This window comes from Equus quagga, chromosome 1 (genome assembly GCF_021613505.1).
Source record: "Equus quagga isolate Etosha38 chromosome 1, UCLA_HA_Equagga_1.0, whole genome shotgun sequence".
NCBI classification, from domain to species: Eukaryota; Metazoa; Chordata; class Mammalia; order Perissodactyla; family Equidae; genus Equus; species Equus quagga.
In genome coordinates, this window is record NC_060267.1 from 103,919,248 (window position 1) to 103,944,312 (window position 25,065).

At 46.2% G+C, this 25,065-nt stretch overlaps 2 protein-coding genes across 2 annotated transcripts in view; one reads left to right on the plus strand and one right to left on the minus strand.

Annotated features, from left to right (window-relative positions):
- SYN2 (synapsin II) overlaps positions 1–25,065 on the minus strand; it is a 184,211-nt gene that overhangs the window by 13,959 nt on the left and 145,187 nt on the right. Inside the window, exons 9-13 of the mRNA XM_046683892.1 lie at positions 15,453–15,515; positions 14,919–15,061; positions 10,855–10,929; positions 10,275–10,377; positions 8,782–8,931 (exon numbers count right to left, since the gene is read on the minus strand). Of these exons, the coding sequence (XP_046539848.1) occupies positions 8,782–8,931; positions 10,275–10,377; positions 10,855–10,929; positions 14,919–15,061; positions 15,453–15,515 (534 nt within the window). The remainder of the gene's footprint in view (positions 1–8,781; positions 8,932–10,274; positions 10,378–10,854; positions 10,930–14,918; positions 15,062–15,452; positions 15,516–25,065) is intronic.
- TIMP4 (TIMP metallopeptidase inhibitor 4) lies at positions 17,809–24,198 on the plus strand. The gene is made up of 5 exons (XM_046639377.1): positions 17,809–18,020; positions 19,184–19,281; positions 19,712–19,826; positions 22,430–22,554; positions 23,202–24,198. Exons 1-5 carry the CDS (start codon positions 17,882–17,884, stop codon positions 23,397–23,399), a joined length of 675 nt encoding a protein of 224 aa, XP_046495333.1. The 5' UTR covers positions 17,809–17,881; the 3' UTR covers positions 23,400–24,198.

Consider the following 25,065-nt stretch of genomic DNA (forward strand, 5'->3'; position numbering starts at 1 on the left):
TGGGCTGATATCCTGCTATGCTGAATCCACTGGGCTTTAGTGATCAGAGAAGGCAAAGGGGCAGGAGAGAGCTGGTGAAGCTCAGAGACTCCTCCAGGTTGGTAAGTTCAGCACTCAGTTGTCAGGAGGAGGAGAGCAAGAGCTTCCCTTACACAGGCTCACAGAGGCCTAGGTCTCTCCATTCTTACCATTCCCTATGCTCTGGTGGGAGCATTAAAAGGGCACAGTCCATGGTATTGTAGAGCATTCCCTGAACTGGGGACTAGAAGTTCCAGCTCTCCTGCTTATAAGCTGTGTGACCTTGGACAAGTCATTTGCATTCTCTTTGCTGATATATAAAACAGATAGAAATACCAGCTCAAACCAGCTCACATAAGAGTTGCAAGGCTCTAAATAATGGCTACACTTTGTAAACTATGAAGTGCTAAGCAAAGTAATAAGTGAGTATCATTACTATTATTTAAATAATAATAAATATCAATCCAAAGGAATGAAACTCTAACAGTAGGATTTCATGCATCAATGGAGAAGATATTGGTAGGTGGCTTCCCTGTTACCTGGTACATGGTAGTTCAGTGTGTGTGTGTGGGGGGTGGATTCTAGGTTAGGCTATATCATGCCCTCTGTATATCATTGACTTGTTCCAGGAAGGTCTCTGAAGATGCAGAAAAGTCACTTCAGAAACAGTAAATATTAGCTCTGGAGGTGACTAGAAAGGAAATCACTGATCTGGGAGAGAACCAAGGCCATGGATGAGGTTTGTGGGTTTTTTTCAAAGGCACTTTTAATTTGCCACGCTGTGGCTTTCAGCAGACAAGCTAGGAGAGAGGAGCTCCTATCTGAGGTCCCAACAGGATGGAAAGCTGAGGAAGGAAAGACATTGAGTGACCCAATTCTTGAGAGTTGTTGGCCTGAGTCCAGCTACCCACACCAAAGAGGAAAGCCTGTGCTTGCTCAGCATATCTGAGACAGGAAATTAGGAAAGGGTCTCAGGGACTGGCCCCAGGAAAGAGGCCAGGCCCAGCTCCCTGCTGGACATGCCACAGGACTATTCTGATCAGCTCCCCCAGGCCCTGCTCCCCCGGTCTAGGACCCTGGGGGGATGAGGCAGCAGGAAGGAATGCGATCAGGAGGTTGTAGGTTCAGTCAGAGCAAAGGGGACAGCATGCTTTCAGGCACCTTGGGATCTTTCTGGGATCATCCCTGCAGTCACCAGTGCTGACCTTCCTTCCTCTGAAAGGTTATAAAAGGTGCCCCCAAATGAGCTCCTCCACCTCCTTTCATGATAGGAATTGCTGCTCTGAGGGCAGAGCTCATCTCCTGGATTGGAGCCCTCCCATAATCAGTGATTTCCTAAGGACAAAAGAAATGTCCCATGGGGGCAGTCCATGAGACCTATGGGGGCACTGAGGGGCAGGTCACACGAGGTCAGAATGTCACTTCAAGTGATTAAAGATGTCCCTTAAAAGTTAAAACAGCCTCAAAATAGTCAGTTTCCCTTAATAGTCTATTGGGGGATCTGGTCACCAGTGACTTTATCTGAACCTGCCTCAAATCTCACATTTTCAGCTTATAGTCACTGGGGAACAAACTCCCTAAAGCCAGTCCTGCTAATGAGAAGCAGGAAGGTCTTTCATTTGTCCTAAATTTACTTCTTCTAAGCTAAGTGAAGCCCTCAAAGTCCCATGTTTGGTGTCTGAGCTGTGTCCCCTCCCTAGCTGCGTGGCCCTTTAAGACTCCAGTGAAACCCCTTCTCAGTCTTGGTCTCCTTGCACTCAAGAGACCTCATCTTTTTCGGGCCTTTGTAGCTGGAAAGACCTGGCTGGAAATGTTTTGAGTATGTCTTTGGACCAGAGAGCCAATAAAAAAAGGACTGGCAGAATGTCCCACCAGAGGCCAGAGGTTATTAGGCCTCAGTCCTTCAGTTCAGAGCTCTCATCACTGCCTTTCCCAGGTCTGTGGCTAGCACACAGCCTGGATCACAACATCTCAGACCTGGAAGGAGATCTGAAGTTACCTGCTCCAACAGCCCTGGCCCCCAGCCCACCCTTTCACAATGTCTCTGACAAGTGGCTCATCCTGCTCCTGCCGGAACATCAGCAATGATGTGGCAGCCACACACGACTTTCCAGGGCAGCCATTTCCTCTCTCAGCACAGAGAGCTTACTCTTGTCTTCCAGTCAGTTTGCCTTTGGCACCAGTGCCATCCCATGACAGCTTTCAGAGAGCGAAGATATTAAGTCATGGACTCCTTGAGACTATTGCTATTCAACTGCAGCTCCTTTTTTACTTACAGATTTGTCAAATGCCTTAACTTCCTAGTTTCTCTCCCTGAGCACACTCCAGTTAGAGTGAGAGTTTGTCCTTGTTACACTGTAACACTGAGACTGGAAGAAACATTGGAAGTGTGGTCTGAGCAGCTCAGGGAATGGGAAGAGGCTTGTGTTCCTCCTGGACACCATATGCTCTTTAATGTTTCCAAAGGCCAAGTCCTAGAATCACTCCTCATGAGTTAATTCACAAGCCAAATAGAAAGCCCATCATTGTCCAAAACCCCTGCATTAGCAATTCAGCCCTTGGCTCTGGAAGATTTTACAGGAAAATAAAAAGAGTGGAAGTAGCGTAATGGGAAATTAAAAAAAATTAGCTACATGAAGGAGAGCACCAGAATGCCAAATCTACTGGCATGACCTGAAAGCTTTGTCCAGCTGAAGTTCTCGTCCTGGTTCCCGGGAGTCTCAGAGCAGCACACACCTCTCCAGCGCCCCAGGATTTAAGGTCCAGCTCAGATCCCAGACCCTAAGGGTCAGTGAATGTGAGGAAGGATGGGAGAGCAGGGCACACAGGGAGGAAGTTCCATAGGTATACAGCCTGGAGGCTTCGGCCATCACTGGCCACCAGGTGTCACTGCCCCCTTGAGAACAGTCTCTAAAGCACTTCAGAGCCCATAGAGTAGAGGGCCACTTGCCCTGGCCAACTGTCAGGGCAGCCCCAAAGCTGGCAGTCCAGCCAGGCAAGGGCCAAGCTGTCATCAGCCAGATAAGGCTTTGCCACTCACCTCCCTGCTATCAGTGACATAATCAGTACCTCTTACATCCCTGCCCCTATTCCTTTGACCTGGGCATAGCAGCTAGCCTGGGCCCACTCCCACGACTTTGATCTTTGTTTTCTATAATTTAATCCATCTCAGGCTAGGGGGCTGGCTGACAACAAGGTAAGGTGTGCCCTCTGTTCACCTCCTCCCCATTCTCCTTTAGGTGCTCTTCTAGAATCAAAGAAATGAAAGCTCTAATGATGGAGCTGTAGCCAAGGAAAGAGAGGGAGAAGAGGGAAAGGTAGACAATTGGCTAGTCGTAAGTTTGTCCTGGTCTTGACCTAGGATACTGGGCAAGAAGCAGCTCCTAGGGTTTGTGACTCAGGCCAGAAGCTCTTTCAGCCTGAGCTGCCAGAGCCACAGAATAAAGAGGACAGCAAGAGGGGCTTGACTGTGAGGAATGGAACGTGATTGAGTGATGGCACCTAAGGACTCAGTTCACCGTGCCAAGTCCTGGCTAGAACCCACGTAATGTCCCTTAGTTTACATTCATTCCATTCACACACTAACAAAATTGTTCATAGGATCCTGACACCAACTCTGACATGCTGCTAAGGCTAGTAAAGACACTTATTCCAACTGAAAACTCATTCAGCAAATATGCATTGCAATGGCATATCAAGGGGAGGGTTGGGGGGTGGTTTGTCTGAGCAGGACGAGTATTTTATCACTGTCATTTGTATGGAATTGCTATCATATGGTGATAATAAAACGCAGATAGACTTAGTTTTGTTATTACTATTTAATTTTTCTACCAATGACTCACTGCACCTGGGCAGACTACTCCCACCCATCCCTCCCTAGTATACCCATGATGGATTCAATGGCTACTAGGTGCTAGCTACTCTGCGAGACCCTAGAGAGACAGCAGTGAACAAGTCCCTACTCTTGAGGAGCTTACATACTAGTGGAAGAGACAAAGAAATAAACAGGTGAGAATGATCTTAGCTGATAGCAAGTGCTATGCAGAAAATTAAAGAAGGGAGGGGTGACAGCCAGTGACTAGGTGGCAACTTTGGATTGGATGGTTGAGGAAATATCAGTTATACGGTAATGAAGGAGCCAGCCACGCAAAAACAAGGGGAAGAACATTTCAGAGAGAGGACACAGCTAATACAAAGCCCCTCACCAGTCTGGCTAGGGCACAGTGATCAAGAGCGAGGTTGGTACAAGGGCAAAGAGACAGGTAGGGGCCTTTGTGAATTGCTTGGGAAAAAATGGTAGGGGAGACAGATTTAAGGGGAAAAAACAAGAGTTCTGCTTTGGCCTTTTACATTAAGGTCACCTTTTAGACATGCGAATAAAGACAGCAAACAGGAGTTAGAAATGTGAATCTGGAGTTCAAGGAGTGGTGATGGCATGAGATAGATACAGGCTGGCAAGATCACCAAGGAATGTAAACACAGACCAAGTGCTGGGCACTGACATTTAGAGGTTTAGCAGAAGTGCAAGAGCCAGCAAAGGAGCTGAGAAAGAGAAGCCAATGATGTAGAATGAAAACTAGGCAAGGGTAGGGTCCCAGAGGCCTAGAAAAGAAAGTGTTTCGAGAAGGAGGGAGTCATCAACTGTGTCAAGGCTACTGAGAAGTCATGCAAGATAAAAAGAAAAGTCACTGGGCCTGGAGACATGGAGGCAACTTTAACAAAAGCAATTTCAGTGGGATGGTGGGGGTGGAATGTTGACAGGAGAGGGTAGGAAAAATATGATGTGATGAAGGGGAGATAGTAGATGAAACAACTCAAGAAGATTTACTGTGAAGGAGAGCAGAGAAATGGAGTAGTAGCTGGAAGAGAATACGGGGTTGAGGGAGATCTTTGTTTTTTATTTTTTTATCTTTAAGTGTTTTTTTTCCTCTTCTTCTTCTCCCCAAAGCCCCCGATATATAGTAGTGTATTCTAGTTGAAGGTCCTTCTTGCTCTGCTATGTGGGATGCCACCTGAGCATGGCCTGATGAGCAGTGCTAGGTCTGCACCCAGGATCCGAACCGGTGAAACCCTGGGCCGCTGAAGTGGAGTGCGCGAACTTAACTGCTTGGTCACAGGGCCGGCCCCTGTTTTTTATTTTGTTTTTGAAACGGGAGATATTTGTGTGTGGCTGTGATAATCTTCTGGGAAAGGAGAAATTGAAGATGGAAAAGAGCAGGGGTACGTGAAAGCAAAAAGGAGGTGAGATCCAGATCACCAGTGGAGGGCGGGCCTTAGAAGTAGATTCATGTGGGTAAAGATGCAGGTAAGCTGGGAGATGTGACAGCGAGAATATGAAGGCAACCTGGTCTGACATCTCCATGGGCCTGGAGCCACAGGCTGAAATGAAACGACTGAAATGTCTCCTCAATCATAACCAATGGAAATGTGCTATTACCAATGAGAAATGGGAAGTGGAAATATGACCAGTACGGTCATGACTTCAAGCCCAAGTTGCAGTATTTTGCCAAGTGTGACAGAGTGTTGGATGTCTTCTGGTTTTTGGGTGGCCAGGGGTCAAGGCACAAGGCTCAGGAGGAAGCTAACAGAGGATACAGGAAGACACTATCTGACAAATGGTGGCGACCTCTGTGAATTCAGTTATGATTTCAATTTGGAACATAAACCAATTTTGGACAGAAACTATACCTCATTCATCAGTGTGGCCTTAAGTCTATTAACTAATCTTAAGCACATACTTTGGGCTAGAGCTGTACTAGTCAGTGGAAACACAGACGAATAAGGCACAACCCCTGCCCACAAGGGGCTGAAAATATTTGAGAAACATTTGCCAAATTAATTTAATTATAAATATAGTAAAGAATTTGGCCTTGCCCAAAGAGAGATCTGGCCTCTGCCCCTGCTCCTGGGTGGTAACCTCTAAACTCCTGGAATTTCCTGAGTGATAGGACTGTCTTTGTTATTCACGGTGGGGGCCCCTCAGACTACATCTGATAGTGTATGATAACCAGAAGACTTATGATGGGCCCCTCAGGCCACAAGGTATTAGCCTGATCTCCAGGGAGTGGGGAGTTGGAGACTGAGTTTAACCAGGTGATCAATCAATCAAGCATGCCTACTGTTAAAAAGGAACAGGGGCCGGCCTGGTGGCACAGCAGTTAAGTGCACACGTTCCACTTCAATGGCCCGGGGTTCGCCGGTTCGATCCTGGGTGTGGACATGGCACTGTATGGCAAGCCATATAAAGTAGAGGAATATGGGCACGGGGTTAGCTCAGGGTCAGTCTTCCTCAGAAAAAAAGAGGACGATTGGCAGATGTTAGCTTAGGGCTAATCTTCCTTGGAAAAAAACAGAAAAGAAACAACAGACCCAAAATGGAGTCCCCTGTGCTAAGGCCCACATCAGCAAACCATGACTTACTACCTAACCTAACTCCAGTTTCAGCCTCTGCCAGGAATATAACCTTAACTGGTCAGTCTGGAATATCCTGGTCAGCAGCAGCGAGGCAATCTGTCTGACAGACCCTCCTTCACTGCCCAAAGAAAGATGAGGTAATTTGCGTTTCCCTTGTCCCTGTCCCCTTCTGTCTATAAAGCCTTTCATTCCGTGCAGCTCTTTGGAGCTCCTTTCTATTTGCTAGACAGGATGCTGCTAGATTCATAAATCATTGAATAAAGTCAATTAGATCTTTAAATTTACTCAGCTGAATTTTGTTTTTTAACACTATGCAATGAAACCTCAATAAGAACCCTGAACATCGAAGCTTGGGTGTGCTTCACTGACTGGCAATATTTCATTGTCACATACAGATGCCAAGAGGGTAACGGGTACTAAGGACAACAGACGCTTTATGTTTGGAACCCTTCCGGACTCTGCCTTACACATCTATCTCCGGCTTACTTTTGCGCTGTATCCTTTCCTGAAATACATCTGTGAGTACAGCTTTCAGTAAGTTCTACGAGTCCTTTCAGAGAATTATCGAACCTGAGGGTGGTTTTGGGAACTCTGTGAACTTTCTGTTCATGTCAGGAGTGAGGACTGTGCCTTCAGATTTTGTAGTTGGGCTGACTCCAGGTTTCACGTGACCTCAGAATTGAAAGGGATCTAGAGATTATCTAACTCAACTCCATTCCACAGATGAGGAAACAGAAGTCTAGAGAAGGGAGGTGACTTACCCAAGGTCACATAATGTTATGGCAGAGGGGGACTAGCCCCTGAGAGTCCTGACTCCCAGCATGGTGTGCTTTCCACAATATCCTGTTGTAGCTTCAAATGTGAGGCTGAGCAGAGAAAAGCTTACCCTTGAGCCAGAAGGGCTTTGCAACAAGGGATTTTTGCAGGAGCCCTTAAATTTAGGGAAGGTCATTCCTTACTAGGTTTCCTGCCTTGACTCTGATAGACTTCTCTTTAAAATATTTAAGCTGCAATATTCAATGTTTACAAAGTAAAGAGCTTGTACTAAAGAAGAGCTAATGCTTTCTGTGGGGTAGAAATGATTATTTTGTGAATAATTCTTTGTCTTTCTTTGTTACAGAACTTTTTGTTTTGTTTTGTTTTGCTGAGGAAGATTTGCCCTGAGCTAACATCTGTTGCCAAGCCTCCTCTTTTTGCTTGAGGAAGATTGTCCCTGAGCTAACATCTGTGCCAGTCTTCCTCTATTTTGTATGTGGGTCACCTGCCATAGCATGGCCACCAATGAGTGATGTAGGTCTGCGCCTGGGAACCAAATCTGGGCCGCCGAAGCAGAGCATGCCGAACTTAACCACTAGGCCATGGGGCCAGCCCCACTTTTGTTACTGAAATTTCATGCATCAGATTATCATTTTTGTATAATCTAAATTTTATTGCTAGAAGAGATCTTAGTGATTTTTTTGGTTCAACCCTTCATCTTACACATGAAGATGCTGAGGCACAGAAAAAAGGAAGAAATCTACCCAAGGTCACTTGGTGAGTCAGTGGCAAGAACAAGGCTGAACTTGGGTCTCCTGACTCTCAACATAGCCTTCAGTCTCATTCAGAATGACTTTCCTATAGGAGGCCACGAGAGTGTTGCACGTATTTATAAAAGTACTTAAGGGACACTCATAGAATCCCAGAGCAGCCTATTTTTGCTTATCTTGTCTGGGCAGCATCAGGCTCTCTTACTCTGTGATAAATTCTTTAAGCAGCTACCAGGTGTTCTCTGTATCTCTCAAGGTTAAAGGGAAGAAGGGGACTACTTGTCTCTCTTCCTTTAGAGCAGGAATGAGCAATAATCTGCCATCCCATCACTGAGAGAGACAGTGTGGACTAAAAGGCAAGACTAGGACCTAAACATCTTGATTCCAACCGATTCACAAAATCATAAAATCTACTGCAGGCCTGATATTTTTTTTAACCAGGAAAATCTTTTTATCATGTCTAGTTAAGTTCAATATTTAAATAATGGGCTTGTATCTCTAACAAGCAATTAAATTTTATTCTCATAATTACCCTACTGTAACTCTCTACTGTCTAACGTTCCTGAAGTACAGGAACAGATTCTTGCACTTGGTCAGAGGTCCAACTCAGCCCGAACAAGCTATCAGAGATGTGATACCACCAAAGATCTTGCCACTACATTACACAAAAGTTGAGTGGAGAGAAGAGTTTGGGGTTATTTTTGAAAAATGAAATATCTCCTAGATGGGACTAACCTCTGCTCCCCCCTAGAGCCACCACAGTCTAGAGTGGTGGGCTTGGGAATGGTTCTTGGCTCTCCTGTGTCTCCTCCCAGCTGCTTACCTGTGGCTGTTGGGTGGTTAACGGTCTCTGAGGAGACAGGACAGGGGTCCTAGACAGCAGCTGGTTCATCTTGCTGATGACTAGTTCAGTGATGAGCTGTTTGTCCTCCACCTGGTGTTCCCCAATCAGTGGCATGCTACAGTCCATGACCTGGTGGAAGATGTGGCCCAGGTTAGGAAGGGTCTGAAAACATTAAACGCCTAGCACAGTCTTTCAAAAAGACTTAAGCCAGCAGAGATAGGTTGGGAATGAAGCTGATGTTCTTATCTTCAGCTGGAAGCATGTTCCTTTGCAGAAATAGGACCTTTGCCCCTTCCTCCTACAAACCTTTGCTTGGGTCCTTCCTCCCACCCTTCACCCAGGCCAAGGCTCAGTGAGACTAAAAGACTGGTGACGGAAAGTAGTTGGGAGGTAGAGAGCAACGAGAGGGTACAGCTCCAGGGCTCAGAGTTTGTAGGTCGGGAAAGCAGGAACACATGAAGGTCATTCCCTTAACTCTCTGGTTAGGAGCAGGTAGTTTTCCTCTCTGTGACTTTTCACACACACAATCTCTATCTCCGCACATACTCTGCCCATTAAACAACTAGATTCCTGCCTTTGCTTATGACCTGGGATGCCTTCCTTTTTTTGCCATCAACCTGATTCTTCCTGTACCTCAAGGTCCAGATCAATGTCTTCCTCCTTTAGGAAGTGTCTGCCTGCCCAGGATCATAGACTCTGTAGTCCAACTCTCTCATTTATGGTTGAGAAAATTGAGGCCCATCCATGGAGAGGAGGTATGACCATTCAGAAGGTTACATGCCAAACAGACCACAGAGTAGATTCCTAAGCCCACTCTGGGCTCCTGACACTAATCCTCTGAAAATACCAACTCCTGGCAAAGAGCCTCTCCTGCTCCCAGGAAGATTGGGCAAGAATATGTGTGAAGAATTCATATTTGATTTTCCTTTTAATACAGGAAAAGGGAGTCACTTAAACTTATGTTAGAGCACCAGGCTGAGTAAAGTGTCTCCAAGGCTCACAGAGATGATAAGAAGAATCTCCTGCATCCAGGAGACCTGAGTTCTAGCTCAGGTTGAGACACTGATTCACTCTGTGGCCTTGGGCACATGCTCATGGTGTTAGGCCTCCATATTCTCACCTGCAAAATAAGCAGATTGGGCCGAAGGATTCTCAAGGCCAGCTTTCTCAGATCAAGAATGGTAAAATCATTACAGTCTTTCTCGAGGAACAGCATTAGGCTAGGACCCCCAGGAACCCAGATCTGGCATCTTGTACCCTGCTGTGGGTCAGCCTAGCTGGTTGGAAACAACAGCTTCCATTGGCGGAGGTATTTTGCTACCCACTGATTGTGTCATCTGGGAACCTTCCCCTGGCCTGGGAGACTCTAAACTAAACACAGTCTGGTCTGCCCGTATGGTTCTTAAGCCAAGAGCTTGGCCTCTAATCTTGGGGGTTGACTCTTACCGAAATACTCCTTGGGCCAGACTTACCTCAAAAATGTAGTCTTTCCCATCTTTGCCATGTACGGCTTTGACAGCACAGATGTCCAGGCCACCAAATATCTCAGAGCAGGTGTCTACCCACAGCTTGTACCTAGAGGGGATGGGAAGGTGTCATGAGCCTGGGGCACTAGCTCACATCAAACCTGCTTGCTGGCTATGCTCTCTTTGCTGCCTCTACCTCTTCCATTCCCCCTCCCTAGCTCTCCTCCCTCCACTTGCATCAAGCACACCTCCTTATCTACAGTACCCCTCCACTTTGCTCTCCAGATCCTACCCATCTTTCCAGGCTTAGAGCAGGTCTCACCTACTCTAGGTGGCCTCCCTTTGCTATTTCAGCCCACAATAATTACTCCTTTCTTGGAGCTTCTATGGTATATCTAGTCTTTATCTCCATAATTTAGCATATAACCCAGTCCCGCTTGATCTTAACTGGCTGCTTGGGGCTCTGTGTTCTATCTGTCCTGTGTGATTAGAGGCTCCATTTGGGGAGTGCTCATTTTTTACACCTCTTCACCTATAGAAGCCTCTCTCTTGCTGGGCTGGGGACTGGATTCCTTCTCTCACTCACCTGTCTGACATGGCGATCTGCTCCAGCATTGCAGAGCCAGTATTTGTCTTCCAGTTCCCTGAGATTGACGTCCTCCTGCAACAAGGTCCCACCAGGAAAGGACAGGCAATGAGCCACACCAGCAAGAGGAGGGCATGCAACTTTACAGAATTTTAACTCACCTCAGCCCAGGGGCCAGTCTGCTGAGCCTAGAGCCTGGCTGCCTCTGCCAAACCTCCACCTGCAATCCTCTCCTCTTCTCTATAAGAGTTCAGCCCAGACTGCTCTGGCTCCATAGAGCCTTCCCTGATTTTTTCAACTAGATGAACACTTGCTCTCCTTAGAACCCTTATAGGACTTTGCCTGTAACTCACTTCAATCCTGCAACTATTTTTCACTTTAGTTATTTCAGCTAAGTCTTCTGTCTGTAAATCTGTAAAGCACTTGAGGATATATATTGCATCTTGTATTCCCAGAAGCCTACCCACTTAGTATCTGGGCTGACTTGGTATATACAAACTGAATTCTACTGATCCGGGGAACACACTAGGGTTCTTGTGACTATCTCCCAATGGCTTCCTCACTAGCTCACTTATTCATTCAACAGTCAATTTCTGAGGCCTATAGTACTAGCAGTATGACTCTGGACAAGTTAGTTACGCTCTTCAGGCTTAAGCTGCCTCATACATCAAATGGAGCTGATGGAATCAAGTCACCAACCTCTTCTCTGCCATACCCTCTACACCCTCCATCCATGAGCATGTGCTAAAGTCAACTAGTCTTGGACTAAATAGGAGGCAGATGACCTGGTTTCTGGTTCTGGATTTACTCTTGACTGGTTGGGTGAGCTTGGGCAAAACACTTCACTTCTCTGAACCTCTCTTATTCCTGTGTAACCACAGGGTTGTCATGAGGACCAAATTGATACAGTTTTAAATAAACTGTAAAACACCAAAAATATGTCTTTTTAATTATTAGTCTTCACTTAGACACAGTCAAGAGAAAGGGGATAGCCTAGGGGACAGAAAACCCCTGCTCACACCACTGATGAGCCCTTCAGTGCCATCCTTATTAATGACTACTGATTGGAGATTGGGTATGCTTGTCTCCACTCAGCAGTTCCCAGGAGTAACCTCCCCAGAGATCTGATTTCAGACACTGAGAAACCTAGACATAAAGCCAGTTTTTCAGAGCCCTCAGGCAGCCCAGCGAGTCAACAGCTGCGGTAACAACAACTCTGCACACTTGTACAGTACTGACTGCTTTCCAAGGTGCTTCCTCTCGAAAGCCCTCACCATAGCCTCATTGCAAACCCCCCACCATAGCCTTGTTGTAAACCCCCAGTTGTGAGTAGGCTGGGATTCTCGCCTCCGCTTCACAGACAAGGCAATTAAGATTCACAAGTTTAGATGACTTGTCCAAGAGTGTATATCTAGTCAAAGTAAATATGAGATAAAAATCCAGGACTCTTGGTTCCCTCATTGTGCTTATACTTTCTCCTAAACCCCACTACCTAGGTGAGAAAAAACAAACTAATAGCTGAGTGGCTTGCAAAATCCTAATAGAAATATAAAGACAGATCACAATAAAAATAACACCATGTTCCTAACACTGGTGGTTTACAAGTGTGTCCCTGTGACCAGGCTGGGCTCCTCAAGGGCAGGGATAGAGAGTCACTCACTTCCATGTCCCGAGCACAGGGTCATGGTACATAACGGGGTCTCAGAAACTTTGAGTGAGTAGTAATAATGTCCCTTACACTTCACATCTTTCTCTAACAATGGGATGCAGGGCACAGATCCATACAACGGGCTACCTAGGGGCACATGGGAGGAGAAGGGACACTGAGAAGGCACTCGGTGATAGCCTGACTGCCTCTCAGGACTTGTAGGTCATCTGGCCTCCTCAGAGGGACACACATTATTCCCTACAGAGAGGGGAGCAGGAATAGCACCTTCTTTCCACCAAAAGTAGCTGTCTCTGGATTTCTAAGGTGAGAGAAGGGAGAGAAGGGAAGAATCTCAAACCTTATCTTGGCTATTGCCAGTTCACTTCCTTCTTCTGAGAGCAAGGGAATGGCCAAAAGTTTGGGGAAAAGGAGCTGGGAGGATTGAAACATTCCCCAAATAACCGACTGTTGCTTGCAAATAAAAAAGTAAGTAAATGTTTTCTAAAGCTGCTCTGGTCGCTCACCTTTCATCAATGTTTGGGGATTCTCTTTTCTGATGCTTTGTTTAAATTGTTTTTGGAAGCCCTGATCATTAAAAATGCGGTGTCGGGGCTGGCCCCGTGGCCGAGTGGTTAAGTTCGCGCGCTCTGCTGCAGGCGGCCCAGTGTTTCGTTGGTTCGAATCCTGGGCCCGGACATGGCACTGCTCATCAAACCACACTGAGGCAGCGTCCCACATGCCACAACTAGAAGGACCCACAACGAAGAATATACAACTATGTACTGGGGGGCTTTGGGGAGAAAAAGGAAAAATAAAATCTTTAAAAAAAAAAAAATGCGGTGTCTCCTTTTAAGTATCAAGACACTCTTGTTTCACTGTCATAAATGTTTTGTGTTTATCTAGGGGATTTTAAAATCAAAGGATAAGAAATCTGTTTCCCTAGGTGCCTGAACATATCGAGTTTTCTGCTTCTTTTAGCTAGGTTTTGTAATGGTCTTTTAAACTATCCTGTCTTACATTGTGCCTAATTTAAAAGCAACTCTGAATTCCTTTCGGAAGCAGAAAGACTATAAATAAAAATATATAAAGTTTTTGAAAGTAGGAATCTAGTCAATAAAGGTAAAAAAGATTCTATGCCTCAATTCTCTACAAGGGCTCTTCCTTGAATACTTATTGGGTGCCTATGACGCGCGTGCTGCTGCACAAGGTAGTGGGGCTACAGAGATGGTTCCATCATTCTTGCCCAGAGAGCTCAAAGGAGAGAGATACGGATTCACATGTGCGAAAAGGGTGTGTGAATTGGAAGTGTGTGAAGGTTTTCAAGAAGGGAGTGTAGGAAGGGGGTCCTAATTAACTCCAGGGGTGGGGAGTATAAGCACTAAAATAGGGATGAGGGAAACAGATGGGTAAGGGAAAGGGCAGCTGCTCATCCCTGAAGTCTGCTGAAGTTATGAGTGGCAAAGGTCAAATTCGTATAATATAATGTCCTTTCTTTGTAAAGAAAGCACTACCTTAAAATTTTTAAGAAGTAGTAGGTTACTATTTCCAAAATTGGAATTGTAAGCCATCTGCATTCTTATGTATATTATGGTAGATCAGGCAGTCCTGAAATCTTTCCTTTTTCTAAATTCTAATGGAGGAAACCTTTAACTTTCCATTCTGGCAAATGGACCCAGTTATGTGGAGAAGTCATCTATTCTCATAACCACTAGGCTTTTAATGCTCTGTAGTGTTTTCAGTGCTATCTATTTACATCAGGAGTTTCTTGACTTTTTCTGTGCTCTGGCAGCCTGGTGATGCTTGTGGATTCTTTTTAATGTATAAAATATATAAGATGTGTAAATGTATAAAGTACATAGGACAACAAAGGAACTCAATTTGTTTAAAAGAATTATCAAAATAGTCATCAAAATATTAAACAAATCTGTGATTAGTAAAAAATATGTTTCTTTGTAAATAACAAATGAATTTACAGTTGTAAACGTAGCTGCAGGTCTAACAACTACCATGATTCTTAAGTAATGACAAAAGTAATTGGTATTTAGAGATATCTGTCATAACTGTAGTGTGATAACAAAAATCTCTATGATTACCTTTAGTGACAAGGTCAGATGTGCTGCTGCTAGTATTGTAGACTGTTGTCTCTGTTCATAACTGAGGAGAATGCCAAATTTCACTTAGAGGCTAGTGAAAATAAATATTAATTTTATTTTTTATCATAGTTCATGGACCCCTCCTCTGACTTGAAAGGAATCCAGGCTAATACTTCCTGGCTTGAATGGCACCCTCACTCTGTTCTTTGCCTTGTAGGCCAGATGAAGTTAAACTGAGAGTTGGCTGCTACCCGGAGGCTCCAATTCTCCACTGGGCTGAGGAGAAAGTAAAGAGTATCTGCTGGGACCCCACTCCCACTCACATGTAAGCCTTGTAGTTGTTGCCTATCTTCTGTACCCGGATGTCATACTTGGCGTCGATGAAAGGCTCTGCTGTGGCGTAGGTCTGGGTGAGGGCCACCACACTAGCAATGTCCTGGAAGTCATAGTGGTTTTCCACTTTGACCTAATTGGAACAAGGTAGAGGGAGAAAGGGAGATACACACATACACACACTGAGAGTCACATAAGCAGTGAGCCTCTAAACCCATCAAGGTATTTCCCATCCAGATGTAACCCTAGGTGCCACATCTCCCTAGGAGGCCCCTTCTATCTGGCTCCCTTTCCAGGGCTCAGGAGCCACACTTGCTGCAAAGGCCCAAAGGACCAAGCTGGTGGCCTGCACTCTGCTTTTAGAAAGAGGCCTGTTTAGGAAACACTCATGACTTCAGAGGGGCCAAATCATCTTCTCCTTGGAAAGAATTCATCAGTAACAGAGGGAGAACAGTCCATAAGCAGGCTCTCTGAAAAGTGCCCTTCTTGGCCTCAACCCCAAAGCACAGCAGGCCTGGCCTTACCTTGCCCATGCCGGAGTGAGCATGACCGATCTTCACCACCACAGGGAATGTGGGCAGTGTCAGCTGAAAGGAGAGGAGAAGGGAATGAATCAGTCAGAGTGAGCCTGTTTCCCTGTGAAATCTTACAAAGATTTTCCTTGGGAACACCCTAGAAAGGGCCCTTTAAAGAACTAGTCCCACCTACTGCTTTACAAATTAAAAAAACTGAGGCCCAAAGAATGACAGTGATTTGCCTAAGGTCACTGCATATTAGTGACAGAGCTTAAGAACCCTTCTCTCCTACTTGGTACTCTCTACGTCTTTAAAACTCCTTGCTTCAATCTTCTCTGCATTAGACAAACCCTGGGCAGGAATGGCCCTTGGCCAAAAAGAATTAAAAAAAAAAAAAAAAGCATCTTTGAAAGGGTGAATTTTAGTGTATGTAAATCGTACCTTAGTAAACCTGAATTCAAAAAGAAATGTATTTTTGGAATCCTAATGTCCCTTTTGTCATGTACCTCTTAGTACTCTCCCCTCCCCCTTCAAATGTCCAGCTTTTCTGTACTGAATCTGGCTTTTCTCCCCATCTTTCACACTCTCTTCATTATTTACTAACACCCAAACTCACCACCAAACACAGTTTAGTATGCTAAGGCCTGTTTCTGCCCAGCTTACGGTTTGGAAGAGAGCTGACATAAAAATGTAACATGTTTATCATTTGAAAGAAATCCTTAAGAGAGTAAACTCTACCTTGAAGTAGCCATATTTTAAAAGAGGAATAATAAAAACTTAAAAGAAGAACTACCCTCTAAAGGCAGAATGTCAAACTGTTACAAAGTGGGGACGTAAGAAGCAACACGGTGGAGTGGAAGGAACACTAGACGTGCATCCTAGTCCTCTCGGCCGTCCACTTTCTGCAAGTGATTCCACCTCACTGAGCCTCAGTCTTCACATACGCCGAATGAGGAGACTGGACTGCACTGGTGCTTTTCAACATTCTGTCCAAGAATACATCAGACTCTATCTTGGTCTGGGTGTTGTATGAACCACCAACCTGGACACCAAATCTCCTATTTCTCAGTCAGGCTCAGCTCTCTTTCAGTTTCCTTCTTTTCAAACATCACTACTACATCAAAATTAAAAGATGTCTTCTGAAGGAAATAATGTTGACTCTGATGAAAAGTCAGATCCCCAGGGGAATCCTAAGTATGACCAGATCCTCAGAGGACCTGACCTAGAATTTCGGCATTCCTGGCTGAGGCCAGTTGAGGCTGGGGCAAAGAGCGTCAAAGGTCCTTGGAAATCATGTAGTTCCACCTTATTTTGTGGAGAAAAAAGTGAGGCCCAGAGAGGAAAAGGTTGCAAAGCTACCTAGTGACAGAATCAGCACTCAGCTTCCTACCTTCGAGTCCAATACTGTGTGGGAACATCCTACAACAATAATTCCATGGATCTCTTTCTATTTGGAGCCTTGGAGTACTGTGCTCTGACAGAGGGGACAAGCTTCCAGCTGCAGTGACCCCATGAGGCTTGTTTCTTTGTTTTCTAAGTTGCCCCACCTTCTATTACAAGACATAGTCTCTCCAGTGAGTATTGACATGAGACAGGAAATCAGTGTTGCCTAAGGTTCTGGAGAGGGCCTTGAAGTCCCAAGTTTGCCCTAAGTGACGGGATACCCTGTGTTTTGAGTCCCCACCAAGAGCACTGTCCTCACCATCTGCAGAGTCCAAGGCTCTGGGTATGGGAAAGGGTTTCTAAAGCACTGGTTGCTTTCTGACATCGCTCCCCACCCCCCAGCTGACAGAGCCAAGACACACACACACACCCCAACTTTCTCTGTCCTATTCCATTACTGTTTGCTGTTGCTTTGGAGCCTCATAAATAGGGCATTGAAAACACTTCCTGAAGCTGAAAGAAGCCCTGAGTAGCTTGTCTCATTCCCAGTGTGCAGCTCAGCAAGGGGTCCGTCCTTCTCTGTCACTGTCTCTTTTGCCTGTTGTAATTCTGTCTGCCTCTCTCTGACTCTCCCTGTCTCACTCTTTGTGTTTGTGCCTCTCCTCACTCTTGTTCCTTCTGAAAAATCACATTCCCTCGGTCTTTCTGCCCTCATGCATTTGTCTTTGCTGTTGTTCTGTCGTGACACTTTCCCCTTTCCCAGTGCCTTCCCTCTACTTCTAGAAGGCTTAATTGCTCAGGCAAGGAAATAGGGGCTAGGGGCTTCTCTCCTGGCTTTCCTCTTCATCTCACTGAGCCTGCCGGCCAGGAGGGTAGCTGCTCCTGCAGCCTCGGGTGGCCTGCAGCCAAAGGAGGGCGGAGCCCATCTGGGCGGGATTGGCCCTAGGTCCACCTCATAAAGCCTGGGGCGAGGGGCGCGACGCGTTCTGAAAGAGCCCTGGAGGGGCTGTTTGGTCCAACAGATCCCATAGGCTCAGTCGGGGCTCTGCAGTGTCATGCCCCGGAGCCCCCGGACAGCGCCGAGCTGGGCGCTGTTGCTGCGGCTGTTGGCACTGCTGCGGCCGCCAGGGCTGGGCGAGGCGTGCAGCTGCGCCCCCGCGCACCCCCAGCGGCACGTCTGCCACTCGGCGCTTGGTGAGTCCGGAGGCCCGTGAGGTCCACAGCAGGGGGTGGCTGTGTAGGATTGGTATGGGGCTGAGCTGTAGACCTGGAGTCTGGAGGGATAGGGAGGAGCTCAAATCCCGCACCAGTTGCCTCCTGCTGGGGCTGATGGGTCGGGCAGGACAGGCGCAATAGCAACCTTGCAAGCGCAGAGCCCGGCTGACTTGGAAGGAAATGAAGACTGCGTAAGGGGCCTCCATAGCGACCCCCTCATCCCTGCCTACTGCAATTATGGAGTGTCACTGAAAAACAAGTCACTGGAACTACCCCGTGATTATTCTGAACTATTGGATGGCTGAAAGGGGGAGTGAGGGGCCAGGAGGTTGGGCTTTCATTACAAACATGCCTCTGTGTCTAAGCTTACAACTGAGGTTGCCACCACGCCCCTAGCCCAACACACGCTTTTTGCCCTTTCTCTTCCTTCTGCCTAGGATGCCCTTCCTCTACACCCTTAAATTCCTATTCATCCTTCAAGGTCTTACTCAGGTATCTCTTCTGAAGGCTCCCTGACTCTTTGGTGCTACCACAGCACCCCTAACATCTTTGTGCTCCTACTATACTGTTGCTGTTGTTCTTTGCGTGTTCTCCACTAGATCAAGAATTCTGCAGGACGGGGGATCCTGTCTTAATTATGTTTACGGGCCTAGTACCTGGTATTAGGCCAGGCACAGAGGAAGAACTTCATAAACAGTTTTTGATTAATGCCCAAATGGCGAGAGATGAACTACCTCTGTGCAGGGTCGGGACATTTATTAATTCAACAAACATTTACTAACATCAACTCTGGGTAGGCTCTGTTTGAGGCCTCGGGCTACATCAGATGACCACACACTGACTGCCCTCAAGGGGCTCCTTCTCCCTCCTCTACCCTGATGCCCATCTCCACCCCACTGCACCCTGGGCTACAGAGAACTAGACTCTCAAAATTAGCAGGTAAAGCATAGAGACTATAGGACCTAACAGACGTAAGGAGTTTCCAGGTCTCCACTCTCACATACATCGTCCTCCTCACAACCCAATAAGACCTAAACCCAGAATTCCCCTACAAAATCATCCAGGGGTCCCAGGTCAGCCAGATCGCAGATGGACTGCTCCCACAGGTTGCTGAAAGTTCCCTCTTTTCTCTTCCTATGCAGCAATCCGGGCCAAAATCTCCAGTGAGAAGGTAGTTCCTGCCAGTGCAAATCCTGCTGACACTCAAAAAATGATCCGGTATGAAATCAAACAAATAAAGGTACATGGGGACAGGACAGGGCGTTTACCCCCTTGGGCTGTTGGGAGGAGTGGGGTCTGTGTTCTGGGAGGGGTGGGGCTGATAGGTCAGGCTATCCAGCTTAGTGATTTTGGGATATAGATGCTGAAGTGGAAGTGGATGACATGCTGGGACCACAGAATCCTAGTGACAGTGCAAGACAGGCCCTCAATGTCCATCTAGTCCTACAGCTGCCTGTGCATGGGGCTACAATAGGTACCTCCCCTCTCACTGGAATAAACCAAGGTTTAGATTTTTTTAAAGAGAGAAATGACCTAGTTGGGCCATCTGTGTGCTCCAAATCCTGAACTAGACTTTTACTTAATTTTTTTAGGTTGAGAAATAAGTTTTTCCTCTAAGATATAAAGTACACTCGCTGACCCAGTACTGCTTTTTGGTAATTGCCTTTCAGATGTTTAAAGGGTTTGAGAAAGTCAAGGATGTTCAGTATATCTATACACCTTTTGATTCCTCCCTGTGTGGTGTGAAACTAGAAGCCAACAGCCAGAAGCAGTATCTCTTGACCGGTAAGTTAAAGACCAGCAAGTGGCCCTAATAGTCTCTGTCCTAAGGCAGACAGCCAAGGAGAAGCCAAGGCTGTCCCTGAGTGGTAAGCTGAGCCAGGTGGCATTTTCTTGGGCATAAAGCAGAGCTGTGTGACTAAGAGGCAGCCTCTGATTTGGGAGGAGCCTTGGTAACCTCCCTTTCAATGTGAGTCCTCATTACAGTGATCTTGGCTGCTGCTTCACTATTTTAAGGACAGGCTGCTCTCCCAGCCTAGGACAGCTGGTTCCATTTGCAAACAGTTTTAATTGGTATAAGATTTTTGGTATCTGGAGCCAAAATCTTCCCCTCTGAAAATGCCCTTTGTGGGTTCACTCCTGCCCTCTGTTCTGTGATGATCCTTCAGAGGCCTGAGGATGACAGATACTTGCACTCTAGCTCCAGGTCTGCTGGTCCTGGGTCCCAGACTCCTTCCTACTCTGGCCACCTTCTCAAATGGGATATAGCCTGTCCCTATCCCTCACCTAGCATAGGACCTTGAACTGGATGCAACACTACAGATGAGGTCTTAGTTTCACAGAGTAAAGGAGGATTGTAGTGTGCAACACCCCCACTCCCAACACACACATTATAGTTACTGTAGCCTATGACAGCATTAGTATTAGACAGCCACATTGGGTCACACTCTTGGCTCATAGTGAACCTGTGTGGCTAATTCTAGGGGGTACAGTAAAGCACAGGCCCTAACAGGAACTTTGAGTCTAACATGGTTCTGTCTCCATGAACTTGGGCCTAGGCAGGTCTCATTGATACTGAATTGATTGGGATAGAATAGCTGAAGAACCACACAAGAATATGACTGCATAGTAAACGAATGTAATACTAAATTATTTTGTAGCTCAGGAAAAGGAGGTATTTGTGTGGTTGTAAACAATTAGGGAAGCTTCACTGTGTAAGTGGGATCTAAATTGGTCCTAAAGGATGAAAAATATTTTTAAAAAAAGGCAAGGAAAAGAAAGACACAGCAGGTGGGGAGAACAGGACAAGGAATTCCACTATCTGTCCATGCACTCAGCGATGAATGGCCATCTGCACTGTGAGGCCTTGGCAGGAGAGCGGAGACTCAGTAAGAAGCCACAGTCCTCAAAGAGCTCACAGTCTAGACTTGGCTCTTGAGAAGTCACAGTCATTGGAAGCCACACTAGTAGAGGCTCCCCAGCTCTAAGGATGTAGAATTGTGCTGAGAGGCAGAGGCAGGGCATGCCACTGAGTCCTCCTCATCCCAGGAGCAGCAGACAAGGCCACCTCCTTCCTAAGCACCTACCCTCTGAGTGCCTAGCCTTCTGCTAGGCACGGTGGTGCATCAGGGGAAGCAAGAGGCATGCTCTCTGCCCTCAAGGTCAAGTCTAACCGAGGGTAGGGATAAATGACAAAACACAAGTCTACTGAAAAGTCATCAGTGGCGCCTATGCTCTTTAGGAGAAGGCACAGGTTCTTTTGCCTAATGCTGAAAAGCCCTTTGTGACCAGAACACTGTTGACCTCTCCAGCTTTGTCTCCTGCCATTTGTCAGTGACAGTTCTCAGGCCCTCATTTCCTCCAGAACTGAACTAAACCATTTTCTGTTGCAGAAGGTGTTCTTCTGGGTTGCACCCCTCCACCTTTGCACAGGATAGTCCCACTGTCCAGAAGTCTTTCTCCCAACTTGTCCGGCAGGTGAACTCCTACCCATTCCTTCAAGGCCCAACATAAGCATCAGCTCCTCTTAGACAGCTTCCTTGCCTCCACCCCTTCCACAGACAGAGATAACTGTGCTTTCTTTTGTTCTTATACTGCATCTTGTATATAACCACAACAGTGTGATTTTGCCTACTTATCTGTCTGTCCTACTAGTTTTTAAGCTCCTTGGGGGCAGAGAGCCTGTCATATTTATTTCTGTATTCTGGGTATCAGGTCATAGGAGTTGCTCAGTGAGTAAATGATTAAGCAACTGAAATTCTAAGAGAGGTGTGGGCTAGTGTGGTCAGGGATGGCTTTGAGGATAAGGTGGTACTGAAGAGGGGCTTTGGAAGACAGGAAAGAGTTTATAAGAAAGGGAACTTTCCCGTGGGGAAGGAGAAGGAGTTATCAAGATAGGTATCAATGAGGCAGGAGACTGGCCCATGTAAGATATTGGGAAGGGTTGGGAAGGAAAACGGACCTATTATGTGTTGAACATCTTCTGTGGGCCCACAACTGTGCTGGGAACTTCACAGATATGCTCTCATTTAATCCTGACAAAACTTTATTACTCTCATCTTCCAACTGAGAAGTTACGTGACTCTCTTAAGGTCACACAGCTAGTAAATGATAGAAAAAAAGAGGGTTCCACCAAGAGTCTGATTTTAAAACCTGTGTTCTTCTCTCTGCACCATGCTAAAGGAAAAGGCCTTTACCCCACAACTCTCCCTTGTACTATGATATAAAGATTATAGAGGTTTTTCTGGTCCCTTCATTGAGCCTTATGTCACCACTTCCACCAAAACACCATTGAAGAGGTTGCAATTCTGTGCTATTCAAGGAACTGGGCTCCTGGAGCTCCACAAGTAGATTCTTCATGCTAGGTTCTCTTGCCTCTCCCCTTGAAGGTCAGGTCCTCAATGATGGGAAAGTCTTCATTCATCTGTGCAACTACATTGAGCCCTGGGAGAACTTGTCCTTTTTGCAGAGAGAAAGTCTGAATCATCACTACCTTCTGAACTGTGGCTGCCAAGTAAGAAAATGTCCATTTCCAAGGTCTTTTGGAGGTCAGAGAAGAGTCTTGAGCCTTGCAGCCTCATTGTTCATGTATTCCTTCATTCATGCATGCATTTATTCACTTACTATACAATACTTGAGATCTGCCAAGGATCTGGCACTGTATAAAGTTGAGGATAGGAAAGCAAGATGGTCCATAGTCCTTGATCTCAAAGTACTTACATTTTGGCTGGGAAGGTGGCCATCAAATAAAGCTGACTGAGATAAAATAGCTACCATTTAAGGAGAATCTATTCTTTGCCAAGCCCTGTAATGGTCAATTTATTTAAAATATTTAATTTAGCCTTTATAACAAATTTATGAAGAATTAAGATTTCTATTTTAAGGTGAAGAAATTAACGCTCTAGGAAGTGAAGTGAGTTGCTCAAGGTCAGTGGTGGAGTAAGGACCGGGTCTGTCTGACTCCAGAGATGCCATTAGAGAGGTAATACTGTATGTGGGGAGCACAGGGGAAGGAGAACTCAGGGGGAAGTTTGGAGACTAGGAAAGGCTCCAAAAGGCAGGGGTATTTGAGCTAGGCTGTAAGGATATGTAGGAGTCTGAAATGCAGTAATGGAAAAAGAACACTCTACTCACTTTGATGTTGTGTGGCTCTGACTCTAGATCACCACCTGCTACACACTGCCCTGTACGATCTCGGCCCGCAACGAGTGCCTCTGGGCAGACTGGCTGTTGGAACGGAAGCTCTATGGGTACCAGGCCCAGCATTATGTCTGCCTGAAGCATGTTGATGGCACCTGCAGGTGGTACCAGGGCCGCCTGCCCCTCAGGAAGGAGTTTGTTGACATCATCCAGCCCTAGTAGGGACCAGTGACCACCACACTCCTTCAAGAGTCCTGAAGACCAAGCCAGTTCTCCTTCCCTGCAGACCTCTGGCTGTCACCATCTGCCTCATTGCTGCCACCCCATGGGAAGTACCAAGTAGACAGTCTGGCTAGCATTAGGGCAGGGATGGGGCATGTTACAGCTTGTGTCCAAGACCCCAGTCCAGAACCTGTCAAGGGCTAGGGAAAGAAGTATGACTTTTCTACCCTGGCCTCAGTCCTTCTCCCCTGCCTCCCAGATCCTTTAGTCTAGCTGGTACCTGTTACTGAAAGTTTTGATTCTGGCTTGGTTTGTCTTCCAAAGCCAGAACTATTCCCTTTTCTCCCAAGGAAAATTTGTTTTCTCCTACCTTAACTGATCTGCTAGGGGAGAAATGATAAATATTATACATATGAGATAGTATAGCGTTGTGATGTACAATACAGAAGGGGGGTTGACAGTATCATAAACAGGCTGATTGGAGGAATGACAAGAACAACATACTATGGCTGTGTATCCTCTACTCCTGTCTCAACTCATCCTAATCCTCTCAGACACTTTCATCTGTGAGAGTGACTTGGGGGAGTATGGAGTCACTCGGTGTGATACCTACAACGGCCTAAACTTCCTCCGCATGCTGTAATCCCCTCTATACCATTCCTGGAAGAGCATCTGGCCCAGTTAGCACACCTTTTTGGACAAGAACAGACTTAGGTATTGTATCTCCAGGTTAACTGTCCTTAATGCTGATGTCCATAAGACTTCTCTGCTTTTTATTTTAGAAAGTCTTTTTCTACTAGATTACTAATGTCTTCACTCCTACTTCAAAACTTTTTTTTAAGCCAAAAAAGCCTTTCTCTTGTAGAGCTGAAATTCCCCTTTAGCTTTTGACACCTCAGAGAGATCTTAGGATGTCTTCTCTTTAGGGCAAATTTCAGGATACAGGACAGGTGAGAAATAACACAAGGTCCTTTGGGGGAAAAGGATGGTACATGGAGAGAATATATTTTGCAATAGTTGCAGTTTTTTCTGTGGTCAGCCCTGCTAGATATTATAGCAGGAAAAAGCCATCTTTACTCCCTGTCCTCCCTTCAGCTCAGTCCCCTCACCACTGTGTCTTGGACTCCCTGAGAACTCCAAGCACAGACCTCTTAGGGTTCCTCAGCCTCTGCAAGGCTTCCTGGCTTGCCCTGAAAAGGAAAGCCCTGATGTTGGTCTCAAGGATTTATTAAGGACAAGGGCTTAACATTCCAGAGCCTCTCCCTGGGGGAAGCTCTGGCAAAGGTGAGGGAGGTAGTTTTTTTTTCAAGGCCCAAGGTTGTTATTCAGCTTCTATGTATGTTTGCTGAGAAGCAGGGCCACGCACAATATGCCAGAAGAAGTCTCTTGATTCACAGAAATGGTATAAATGGAGATCCCTTTTGGAGAAGGGAGTGGGAGGGGGAACAAACATGATCTCTGTGCCAGAGTACAACAGTTGGAATGCTATGGCAGAGTCTCCATTGGTGGGTCAAGCAGGATCACCAACTGACAACACAGGCCTTGAGCAGAGGATGTGGGGACAGAGAGGAAGAAACAGGTTGAGCTCGAGGTCTCCATGGAGGAAAAACGTTAGCAATAGCCTCAGTACCAACCAACCATGCCATCTCTCTGATCCTTCTGA